Source organism: Hemiscyllium ocellatum, chromosome 12 (assembly GCF_020745735.1).
Source record: "Hemiscyllium ocellatum isolate sHemOce1 chromosome 12, sHemOce1.pat.X.cur, whole genome shotgun sequence".
NCBI lineage: Eukaryota > Metazoa > Chordata > Chondrichthyes > Orectolobiformes > Hemiscylliidae > Hemiscyllium > Hemiscyllium ocellatum.
This window is the reverse complement of record NC_083412.1, coordinates 33,504,106-33,517,076: the sequence shown is the minus strand read 5'-3', so window position 1 is coordinate 33,517,076 and position 12,971 is coordinate 33,504,106. Positions and strand designations below refer to the sequence as shown.

The following is a 12,971-nucleotide window of genomic DNA, read 5'->3' as shown; positions in this document are numbered from 1 at the left end:
CAATCTTCTAAAAATTGATCAAACAAATGAAATCCAAAAAACCTGAAATCAAATAGAAATATCATGGATGTTGGAAATGGTAGTGTGGCACGAGTGATGCCCAAAATTGACTTAAAGCACAAAGTTTTACTTCATGCTAGTATAAGTTTGAATTATAATGTGAAAAAGGGTAAAACCTAGAGGGATAAAGAGGATAAACATGGACAAAACACTGAAGAGGAGAAGGGAGAGTGACTACACATTTCATCAAGGAAGCATTTGATAAAGATGGTATCAAAGAGAAAAACTGGAATCGATGGAAATTGGAGCAAAACTTGCCATTGGCTGAAGTCACACCTGGCACAAAGAAAGATGGCAGTGGTTGGTGGAGGTCAATCATCTCAGCCCCAGGACTTCATTGCATGAGTTCCTAAAGCTGATGTTCTAGGCCCAACCATTGTAGCTGATTATGGCCATCCCTCCATCATAAGGTCCAAATTAGGGGATGCTCACTGACGATGGCAGAACATTTAGCACCAATTGTGACTGCTCAGATATGGAAGCAGTCTATATGCAAATACAGCACAGCTGATAAGTGGCAAGTAACATAAGAATCAGGCAATGGTCATCTCCAAAAGATGAAAATTCAACCATCATCCCTTAACCTTCTGTGGCTAGGAAATTTGCAATAAATAACTCAGCTCCTCACTCCCTAACTACAAATTACAAGTCAGGAATTTGAGGAAATGCTCTCTGCTTGTCTGGATGGGTGCAGCACCAACAACAATTAAAAGCCTTGCAACCATCTAGGACAAAAGCCTTGCAACCATCTAGGACAAAGAAACCTAATTGGCATGCTACTAACAACTTCAATATTTCACTTGCTCCACCACCAATGTCGCATGCCAGCAGTGTACAGCATCTACAAGATGCATTGCATCAACTCACTAAATCTCCTTGAACTGCATCCTTCAAACCCAAGATCCTCACTGTCGAGAAGGACAAAGGCAGCAGATACACGGGAGCACCAAGACCTGTAATGCCCCTCCAAGTCACACACCATTTGATTGGGAACTGTATCGTTATTCCTTCATTGTCAATGATTCAAAATCCTGGAATGGCCTCCCTGTGATTGTACATGCACCAGATGGATTTTAGCAGCTTAAGGTGGCAGCTCACCACCACCTTTTTAGGAGCAATTAGTGACAGGCACCCACTTCCCGTGAATGAATGCAAAACTAGTACAACTGATATGAAGCATGCATGTTTATTCAAATTTAAAATAATTAATACTCGATTTGAAGTAAAAGCACATTTGGCACTGATTATAATGAATACCTATGAATTTTCCAATTCCTTCTTTGTACTCCTCCAGAACTTCATGGTGCTCAGCACTGAGGAGAAAAATAAACAAATAAACATTCATGAACAGAATAATACTACAGATTAAAAAAAGTTAAGATATTTACTAAGCAAATCCTTTGTTATTTTCACTAGTAGAATCACAAGCTTGTTTACGCGAGCTTCATAAAGTTCAGGATGTATTCTGGAAAATAACATTTTCAAGGTTTGATTAAAAAAGTTTAAATTGGGTGTAAGCAATGAATATGTATGGCCTGTGACTGATCGCAGGCTTCATGGCTGTAAGCCCTGGAAATGAACCCAAAGCAATTGCAGACCTCCTTCGTTTATTGGTTTCAAGGTCATACTTGCAAATTAGACAAAGACTCTCAGTACTGTTTCAATGACAGTGCATGAGAGACTAACTCACTAAATTAGAGCGCACGACAGTAAATAGGGTTCACCATAGATATATATATAAATTTACAAATAACCCAGTGATCATACCAAACTTATGTATGTTGATGTTATTAGATTACAGCAACTATGAAGTTGAATTAAAAAATTTATTCTATTCTAATCATGTCATTAACATTAAATTGATCTACACAGTCTGGAATGGACATTACAAAGCCATAGATGTATCCAGGAAATCATTGCTTCAAAATAACTCTTCCTCTTTCCTAAAGCAGGTCATTTACAAAGTAATTCTAAAAACTGATCCCAGTAGGGTCACCAGTTGAAGTTTGGTGCTGTGTGCTCCAATTGAGTCCTAACAGTTGCACGGGCCCCTTGAACTCCTGCAGCTTTAAAGAAACTTTTGGTTGCTCCCAAACTCACCAATCCAGGAGTCCTAATTGCCATCTTGGAAAACCCTGTAGAAAAACTGGGTGCTCCTTAATTAGGAAGTCTGTGCAATAAAATATCTGTACTCCCCACCCCATTCCACCTTACATACTCAGATCTCTAATATCCCTCCCTGCCGAGTCTCAATTTTACTCCCCTCACCCCATCTATCCCAAACCCATTCACACTGCAAGCACCAAAGTTGGGTCATGTTGGGAAAGTCTTAGGCCAATCGTGATTTTAACACACAAATAAGTAGGCATTGAACCTTTTGCTTCCTGCACGTCATAGTAGAAAAGCACTTCTTTAACATTACAGCGCGTAGTGGTCACATCACTGGACTAGCAATCCAGAAGTCTCGGCTAGCAGTTGGAACCACAAGTTCACATCCCAGCACAACAGCTGATTGAATTACAATTTCAGATATCATTATTGAATTTGAAAGTTCTGACCTATAAGTCAGCAACTATTCAAATATTATGGGCAGGGAAATAGAGCAATTCTGGCATTCAAAGAAATAATAATAAACAACCAGCGATGTGATTCTTCTGTATTTCACTTTTAAAAGCTAAATAGCTATTTCATCGGTTTCATTAGATTTAGTTGATACGTGCAGTTTCAATTCTGCATTTGTACCAATAAAGCTAGTTGGGTGTGCTCAAAGAGGAATTGGCAGCTTAGCTCAGGCCCCAAGCCTACGCAAAAGTGAATAATATCCCCATTCAAAAGCAAGCTTCATGTCCACTCAGTTTCACATCAGGATCAGTGTAACAGGTCACCAAGCAGCCTTTATTCAGACTTATCATTAGATTTGATGAATTGTTTCCACACAGAGATATTAGACTACATATGACTCATTTAGGTTCTATAGATGTAGAACGTGTACCTTTTAAGATGAATTGATTAAGGTTTTGATAAAGAACAATGCAAAATAGTACAAAAAAAAAGGACAGGACCTGGTACCTTACTTTTCAAGTTAGAGAACACATAGGTATTTGCACCCAACATTATATTGAGGCTAGAAAGGAAAGCATTGGGCCCTGGGACTTCTTCACTGCCACCAGGATGGCAAACAACAGACAAATGGCATCACACAAAATATTACATATATAGATCTCTGGGGCTCACTTCACCTGAAGGCAAAGAAACATATTTTGACAGACATTCTTGAATTAAACCAATCCAAGTCAACAATGATATTTGAAAGCTGGTGTTCCTATTGGGCATTTGACAGGCACTTCGTATATTTACATTACAACTCAAGGACAGAAGAAAAGAAAATGTTTTATACTTGCACATACACTGTTGATAATGTCAGGTGCACAGGTTCAGGAACTCCTTCTATAAGGCTGAGTGTATCATGGGTAAGATGTGGAACACTGCCTGTCCGGGTATAAAGCAGGCAGCCAGGAATGTCTACACTTTTACTGCCATTTCGTCCTACTTCAATCAATTTACCATAGCGACAACCATTCACAACGCTGGAAAGGATTAACTTCATCTTTGTGACTGAAGCAAGTAGTACATATGAAAGTCTGATTGGGAGATCTTTTACTGAATACAGACAGTCTGCTAAATATGACGACAACCAGATGTTTGTATAGCCCACGAAAAGTACACAATAGCATTGAGGTTTCTGTGAAAAGAAAAAATCAAATGATATTTAGTAAAATATCTATTCATTCTATTATCCAGAGCAAATTTGAATTATCCGATTTCAAATGAAAATTATTGCACTATTTTTAACTTACAGAGCGATGAGCGATTTTCATACCTAATGTGCAAAGGATATCAGAACCAGGAAAAAGGAATACTTTCTGTGCTGTCTGCTTTGTCCCAACAAAGCCTTACACCCACTACAGCAGAGCAAGCCTACTGTAACAGCAGAGAGGTTTGCATGTCCCATCCAAGCCAGCACAACACTCCGTGGAAGTTCCAAATTGCACCTTACCCTACTGTCATCTTTATGTTTCTCATTGAATTTATGAACATTTCATTCACCCACTGACCAAAAACCAAAATTTAATTTGAAACTATTTCAATTCCATTCAGCCAAAGCTTATCCTACAATTTGACAACAAGTTCAGTGAGCTCTATTGCTGCCGTGCAGTCAAACAGAATAATTTTTCACTAATAATTATCAATTCCTTTCCTTCATGTTTATTTATACCATCCATTCATGCTTTAATCAATATTTGAGTTCACTTCACTTTTTTCCAAATTTGTTGGACTCAAATGTGTTCAACTGTTTCATTTAATCCCCATTCTACTTTATTTATTTCACAACCGCATCTACATTTATCAGTCATTCTGATTTTGACGTACAATCTCAGTGCTCATTGCTAGTTTCAAGGTAATCTTGCCATCATTCACAGCACATTCAGGGGAGGTTTAGCATACCAAGGGCCTAAGAAAGAATGAGGGATCATCTCATACAGAGTCCTTCCTCCAGATTTTTTCAGGTTGGTAAAAAATGATATGATGTTATCTAATCACTACTTCACAATTTCCTTTCTAGTTCCCTTTATTCTTGTACACTTGCCAGTATCTAGCGCTTCCAGCCACGAACCTGTATCTTGATTTATTAGATCAGAGGACGTAGGAGCAGAGTAGGTCATACAGCCCATGGTAACCACTCAACCATTCAATGAGATCATGGCTGGTCTGATAATCCTCTGCTCTACTTTCCTGCTTTTATCTAATCTTTGATTCCACCACTGATGAAAAAATTGGTCTATCTCAGCCTTAATATATTTAATGGCCCAGTCTTTACAGCTCTCTGCAGTAAAGAATTCCACAGATTCGCTACCCTTTGAGAGAAGAAAGTCCTCATCTCTGACTTAAATCCTTTACTCTGAGTTAGTGCCCCCTGGACTGAGACTCTTCCACAAGGGAAACAACCTTTCCACATCTACCCTGTCAAGTCCTCTAAGAATCTTGTATGTTTCAACAGTGTCACCCCTCATTCTTCTAAACCCCAATGGGTATAGACCCAACCTTTGCTTATAAAAAAAATTCATTCATACCCAGAATCAACCCAGTGAACTTTCTGTGAGCTGCTCCTAATGTTAGTATGTTTTCTCAGATAAGAGGACCAAAATCATATACAGTATTCCATATGTGGACTAACGAAAGCTTTGCATAGTTTACGCAAGACTTCACCATCTTTAGACTCAATCCCCTTTGAAATAAAGGCCAATCTTCTATTTGCCCTCCCAATTGTGGGATTAATGCATGACGACTCCCAAATACCTCAGTGCTGTAGCTTTCTGTAGGCTTTCTTCAAAGTGCATAATGTTACGTTTTCCCATATGATATTCTGCATGCTAAGTTTTTGCCCATTCGCTCAACCTGTATCCTTCTATAGACTCTGTCACAGTCAGCACTTTCCTTTCCTTTGGATCTTGCAAATGTTTTCCATTGCAAACACTTTTCTGCATTTTACTATTTCCATAGTACTTTGCTACAGTAACACTCTCATCTGATTGACCTATACCTTGCTCTACTTAAAATATTTGTTAATTTATCCCTTAAAAAGGTGTAATGATCCAAAGCATCTGTGTTCCCCAACAGCAAAGTATTCAATGCTCTCGTAAGCAAACCCAACGTACTATTAGGATAACATATTTAAATGGGACTGAGCCATGAAGAGTCAGGGATGACTCAAAACAATTACACTTTGCCTCTCCACTGATGCTATCAGACCCACTGAATTTTTCCAGCACTTGGTTTTTACTTGAGGTTTCAGCATTCATTGCACATCTGCTATCCAGACTAAAATAATGCGGTTTGGCCATTTATGGAATTTGACCACTCTACCTTTTGCTTGAGAACAGAGAAAACAGCTGATATGTAATGTGTGTTCTGGTTAACAACTAGAAACAACATGATTAATTCTACAAAGATATTTATGCAGTTACTCTAGATATATGGATAAGATTGCTTGCTTTTAATAGTTCAACAATAAAGTCAATGTAAGTACTTGTACATTAGAAAAGTTACAGTTTTATAAAGCTCCATTTGGACTTCTTCAAGCAGAGCAGAAATGGGATTGTTATGAAGTGGGGTTCAAGTGGGCAGCTGCAGTCGTGCCAAAGTTTCTCAAATCAGAAAAACTGCAAAGGTGGAGATGAAAAATTTCTTCTTACAGAATTTTTAAAGTATTCTTTGAATTACCACGTCTACAGTCATGTCTCAATCAGCACCACCAAAAGTCCATAGACTGAAGTAATGCTTGACAGAGACTTATGAATTATCTTATGCGTGTCTACTACATTTTCCTCAATAGAAGTGACTACAGAATCAGATTTGCATAGCACAGAAACAGAACCTTTGATCCAAAGGAAGGCGATGTCCTTGTTGATTGGTCACTGGAGTGGTAATCCAAAGACCCAGATAATATTCTGCACCCCTGGGTTCAAATCCCAACACAGCAGATGGTGGAATTCAATAAAAGTCTGATAGGTTTTGTGGCTCTCTGATCCATCAACATCCCTTTGCAAAGGAAACAGCCATCCTTACGGGTCTAGGCAGGAGGCTGGAAGAACATAGCTAGACAGGCAGCATCAAGAGGTGGAGAAGTCAACATTTCGGGTGCAACCCTTCTTCAGTCCTGAAGGAGGGTTATACCCAAAAATGTCAAATTCTCCACCTCCTGATGCTGCCTGTCTTGCTATGCTCTTCCAGCCTCCTGTCTGTCTATTTTGGATTCCAGCATCTGCAGTTTTCTTTTGGTCTACAATCCTTACAGGTCTGGCCTTCATGTGACTCCAGACCTACAGCAACATGGTTAACTCTTAACAGTCCTCTGCAACTGAATGATCTATCTCAGTGTCCTTCAGAGGTCCCCAGCATCACAGATGCCAGTCTTCAGTTCAATCATTGGAGAGATTCTCATCTGATTTCCATTAACACCAGTTTTGCTTGGGCTCCTTGGTCAAACATGGCCTTGATTGACTTGATTAAATCAAGGAAGGTTCAGCAGCACTGGATACTGCAAAAGCGATGACCCTTGACCAGTGCAGAGCTGTTGTTCTATGTACATCTATCACGGTAGTGACTTCTGGTTCCTCAGAGGCCTGTGCAGCCAATAAGAAAATTAGAGGGAACCTAACAACATTCAAGCAACAGCACTGAAAACCTGTGCTCCAGAATTCCAAGCTCTTCTAATTCAACTATGCCACTGCACTTTTCTAACGATGTGGAAAACTGCCTTGTTAACTCCTGTACGTGAAAAGCAGGACAAATCCAACCAAGCCAATTACTGCCCCAAGGGCCTACTCTTAATTTTCAGTAAAATAATGGAAAGGGTTATCAACATGTACTATTAAGCAGCTATCGGTTAGCAATAGCCTGCTCACTGATACTCAACTTGACTTCTGCCAGTCGCATTCAGCTCCTGACCTCAATACGACCTTAGTCCAATTATGGAGGAATAAATTGAATTCCAGAGGCGAGGTGTCTTTGATATCAAGAGTACATTGGACCAAGAAGCCACAGCAAAATTGGGATTAATGGGGATCAGAGTCATACCTGGCACAAACGAAGATAATTATGGTTGTGGGAGTTATCTCAGCTCAATGATGTCACTGAAAGATTTCCTCAGGGTAGAGTCTTTGGTCTAATAATTTTCAGCTGTTTCATCACTGTCCTTCTCCTCCACCATAGGTCAGAAGTGGGGATGTTCACTGATGATTACAGAACATTCAGCACCATTCATGATTCCTCAGATTACTGATGCAATCCATATGTAATACTACATGACCTAGATAACATCCAAGTTTGGGTTGACACATGGCAAGTAACCAGCAATGACCATCCTCAACAAGAGCAAATCTAACCATCATCCTCGACATTCACTGGCATTACACTCACTTTCAAAATCCTGGGGATTACTATTAACCAAAAACTGAACATGACTAGCCATACAACTAAAAGCAAAATACTGCAAAAGCAAAAGACAAAGCAGCTCACTTGATTGGCATTACATTCACATTGGCTCCATTGGCACTCACCACTGATCCTTCGATAGTACCTTCCGAAACGATAACTACTACCACCAGGAAGGACAGGCAAAGCAGATACATATGAACAACAGCTGAAAGTTCAGCTCCAAATTGTACACCATCCTGCCCATTCTAAGTTAGTTCAAGTCTGGCATGCTTCTATCTTCGCAAAGCTGGTAATACCTTTCTAGTTCCAGATTTTTTCAGCTGTTCAAATTCTCAATTTGTAGTGGCAGAATTTCAATTCATATCCTCCAGATCAATTATTTAATTAATTAGACACTAATCTACCTAGTTGACAACGAATCCATGTTTTATAGCAATAACTAAAGTTCAGGAAATAAACGGATTTCAAATTGATTATTTGTATTATGTACTGGCACTGCTGAACATCTAGGTTCCCTTCTGAGCACCCAGTAACAGGCTCTGGCCTGGTGTGCAACTGGATAGATGAACTTGAGAATAAATCCCAGAATCGTTCAGAGCAGGAGACCATTTTACCAGGTCACCGACTTGAGAAGCCTAACCAATCTCAAGAGATGTATTGCCAAGTGAGAACAGCAACCAAGCGACAGGCCAGACATACAAAACCCCTCCCTTACCTCCACATGGCGCCACTCTGTACATCCAAATGACCCGGCCTCAAGGGGAGGAGCCACGTGTGGCCATGTGATCGGGGCCCCTCTTCCACAACTCAAGCATGCGCATTAGGCGCCGTGCCGTCGCGTGACGAATAGGATGGAGGAGCGGTTGGGGCCGTCGCCGTGTCGTTGGGTTGGAGGAGCATGCGCTGTTGAGGCTTGCGAGTGGGCTCAAGGATTCTGCATGGTAGAGGGGGACCGGTGAAAGTTTTGAGGGATCGTGCAGCCTCCCAAATAACAGCTTAGCCTGGACATTTTCGCGGAGAGGGTTGTCGTTGCAGAATAGTAAATGATTTGGAGATGCTGGCGTTGGACAGGGGTGTTCAAAGTTAAAAATCACAACACTAGGTTATAGTCCAACAGGTTTAATAGGAAGCAGCAGCTTTCGGAGCGTCGCTCCTTTATCAGGTTATTGTGGAGAATAAGATCGAAAAACGGAGAGTTTATCGCAAAAGTTCAGCGTGTAACGTAAGTGAAATTATATATTGAAAAAGACCTGGATTGGTTGTTAGTATCTAATCTTTTAAATGATCATGTTGGTTTCTGTTCTTTCATAAGAACATTTAAAAGTTACATTCTCAAGTGAACTTCAACAATTGGTGTCATGTCAGTGCAGATAATGCATTGAAGGTGTAAGCTGCACTGTGTGAGGCTGTTTGTGTCACAATGTTCAGACTGATTCTAATCTAAGAAAGGGATTTACAGAGTCTTTGATGGACTCATGTGGTTTTTGAACAAAATCAAATGTAACTCTGCAAGTACAAATTCACCCCACAAACCTGTGTGTGTGTGTGTGTGTGTTTGTATGTGTGGTGGTAGGGAGGGGTTTGAGTGTGTGTATGGGTGTGAGAGAGAGTGAAAAGGGGCATAAATCTGTGAGAAGGTGCATGTGAGTGTGGGAGTGTATGAGAGAGGATCTGTAGGAGTGTGTGTAGAAGGGTCTGTGTATAGTACAGTGACATGAATCCCAAGTCCCGGTTGAGGCCATCCTTATGGGTACCAAATTTGGCTATCGGCCTCTGCTCGGCCACTTTGCGCTGTTGCCTGTCCCGAAGTCTGCCTTGGAGGACGGTCACCCGAAGGTCTGAGGTCGAATATCCTGGACCGCTAAAGTATTCTTCTGCTGGGAGGAAACACTCATGACTATTGGTTGTTGTGTGGTGTCTGTTCATCCGTTTCCGTTGCCGTAGCCTCTGCTCGGTCTCGCCAATGTACCGTCCCTCAGGGCATCTTTGCCTGCAGCGTATGAGATAGACAATGTTGACTGAGTCACATAAGTACCTCCACGTACACGGTGGATGATGTCCCCATCTGTATTGGTGGTATCCATGTCAACACTCTGACACGTCTTGCAGCGTCTGCTGTGACAAGGTTGTATGGTGGTGTCCTGAAAGCAGGGCAATTTACTACGAGCAATGAACTGTTTGATATTTGGTGTTTCTTTTCAGGTGAGACGTGGAGGTGTGGGAAAGGTCTTGGTGAGATGCTCATCCTCATTAATAATGTGTTGTAGGCTGCGAAGAACATAGCATAGTTTTTCGGTTCTTGGGAGTACTGGCCAACGAAGGGTGCGCTGTTGGTTGCAGCTCATGTCTGTCTCCTGAGGAGGTCATTACGGTTTCTTGCTGTGGCACGTCGGAACTGGCGGTCGATGAGCTGTCCATTGTATCCCGTTCTTATGAGGGCACCCTTGAGTACTTCCAGGTGCCTGTCACATTCTTCCTGTGACATGTGTAAGGCCTGTCCATAGGGGATGGCTGTTTTAATATGTTTAGGGTGGAAGCTGGAGAAATGTAGCATTGTAAGGTTATCTGTGGGTTTGTGGTAGAGTGAGGTGCTCAGGTTGCCATCCTTGATGGTGATGTATGTGTCCAAGAATGAGAAAGATAGAGAGGTAGTCCATGGTGAGTTTGATGGCAGGATGAAACTCATTGATATCACTGTGTAGTTTTTTCAGTGACTCCTCACCATGAGTCCAGAGGAAAAAAATGTCGTCAATGTACCAGGCGTATAGTGTTGGTTGGATGTCTTACATAGAGAAGAAGTCTTGTTTGAACCTGAGCATGAAAGTGTTGGCATATTGGGGTGCAAATTTGGTCCCCATGGCTGTTGCGTGTGTCTGGATGAAGTACTGGTCGTCAAACATGAAAATGATGTGGGTCAAGAATAAAGCAGATGAGTTGTAGGCACTCTATACCAGCATCCGCCACAATGACTGCATTGTGACAACAGCCTCAGTATTCAACACCAACAACTGCCAATCTCCGAGGACTTCCCTACAATTCATCCAAGACAGACACGAACTGCAATTGACAGGGTACTCTTTGTTGTCCAGTACCTCCCAGGAGCCAAAAAACTACGCCATGTTCTTCACAGCCTGCAACACATTATCAATGAGGATGAACACCTCACCAAAACTTTCCCCACGCCTCCACATCCCGCCTTTAAACAGCCACCAAACCTCAAACAGATCATTGTTCATAGCAAACTGCCCGACTTTCAGGACAACACCATATAACCTTGCCACGGCAGACGCTGCAAGACATGTCAGAGCATAGACACGGATACCACCATTACACGTGGGGATACCTCCCACCATGTACGTGGCAGGCACTCATGCGACTCAGTCAACATTGTTTAACGTTGCTACAGGCAAGGATGTCCTGAGGGATAGTACATTGGTGAGACCAAGCAGAGGCTATGGCAATGGATGAATGGACACTGCACAACAATCAACAGACAGGAATGTTCCCTCCCAGTCGGAGAACAATTTAATGATCTGGGGCATTCAACCTCAGAACTTCGGGTGACCATCTGCCAAGGCAGAGTTCTGGACAGGCAACAATGCAAAGTTGTTGCCGAGCAGAGGCTGATAGCCAAGTTCGGTACCCATGAGGATGGCCTCAACTGGGACCTTGGGTTCATGTCACACTACAGGTGACCCCACTGCACCCCACGCACACATACTCCTACCGACCCATACACTCACGTAGACCCTCTCTCATACATATGAGCTCCCTTTCATATGCTCTCACATACACTCCCATACTCATGCGCACCCTCTCACAGACTTATACCCCTTTACTCTCACACACATCCATGCAGTCTCTCACAGTCACTCATACCCTCCTCCCCCCAACATGCGCACACACATATAAGTTTGTGGGGTGAATTTGTACTTGGAGAATTACATTTTGTTTTGCTCAAAATCCATGTAAGATTGTGTAAATCTGTTTTTTAGATTAGAATCAGTCTGAACATTGTGGCACAGACGGTCTCGCACATGGTGCCTCAGGCCTTCAATGCATTATCTGAGCCGACATGACACCAATTGTTAAAGTTAACTTGAGAATGTAACTTTTAAAAAGTCCTGTGATTTACATATGAAAGAACTGAAACCAACATGTTCATTCTAAAAGATGAGAAAAATAACAAACAATCCAGGTCTTTTTCAATATATACTGTAAACTTTTGCTATAAATTCTGTGTCTTACAATTGTGTATCCACAACCACCTGACGAAGCAGCAGTGCTCGGAAAGCAAGTGCTTCCAAATAAATCTGTTGGACTAAAACCTGGTGTTGTGTGATTTTTAACAGAATAGTAAGGATGAGGATAGGGAGAATCAATTTCCCTTGGTCGGAGGGCGATAAACAGGGACACCAGTTTCAGGGGTTTGGCCATTTGGTTATTTAACTATCATTCAACCTATCCCTGAATTGTATCCTTTATATTCTATGGTTTCTCCATGATCTTTTTACCAAGTTGAATCACATAGATTGCATTCCATTCTACTGTCACTTGTCTGTCCATTCCATCAACCTCGTGAGTTTTTGAAGATTAGCACTATTTACTCCACTCTCAAGTTATATTGCACCATATTCTCCATTTGATTAGATTAGATTAGATTACTTACAGTGTGGAAACAGGCCCTTCGGCCCAACAAGTCCACACCGACCCGCCGACGCGCAACCCACCCATACCCCTACATTTACCCCTTACCTAACACTACGGGCAATTTAGCATGGCCAATTCACCTGACCCGCACATCTTTGGACTGTGGGAGGAAACCGGAGCACCCGGAGGAAACCCACGCAGACACGGGGAGAACGTGCAAACTCCACACAGTCAGTCGCCTGAGTCGGGAATTGAACCCGGGT

The 12,971-nt window shown here is 41.8% G+C and overlaps 2 protein-coding genes across 4 annotated transcripts in view; one reads left to right on the top strand and one right to left on the bottom strand.

Annotated features, from left to right (window-relative positions):
- Positions 1-8,819, bottom strand: part of qtrt2 (queuine tRNA-ribosyltransferase accessory subunit 2) — a 30,008-nt gene extending 21,189 nt beyond the window's left edge. For 2 of the 3 annotated variants that reach the window (XM_060832980.1, XM_060832979.1), the window contains exons 1-2: positions 3,468-3,743; positions 1,318-1,373 (exon numbers count right to left, since the gene is read on the bottom strand). In XM_060832980.1, coding sequence (XP_060688963.1) covers positions 1,318-1,373; positions 3,468-3,667 — 256 coding nt within the window. In that variant the 5' untranslated portion in view covers positions 3,668-3,743. Of the gene's footprint in view, positions 1-1,317; positions 1,374-3,467; positions 3,803-8,773 lie in introns of those variants that run through there. The other variant, XM_060832981.1, reaches the window with a different exon arrangement.
- A 131-nt stretch (positions 8,820-8,950) lies between these two features.
- Positions 8,951-12,971, top strand: part of ccdc191 (coiled-coil domain containing 191) — a 53,138-nt gene continuing 49,117 nt past the window's right edge. The window contains exon 1 of the mRNA XM_060832976.1: positions 8,951-8,999. The gene's annotated coding sequence lies outside the window, so the exon portion shown is untranslated. The remainder of the gene's footprint in view (positions 9,000-12,971) is intronic.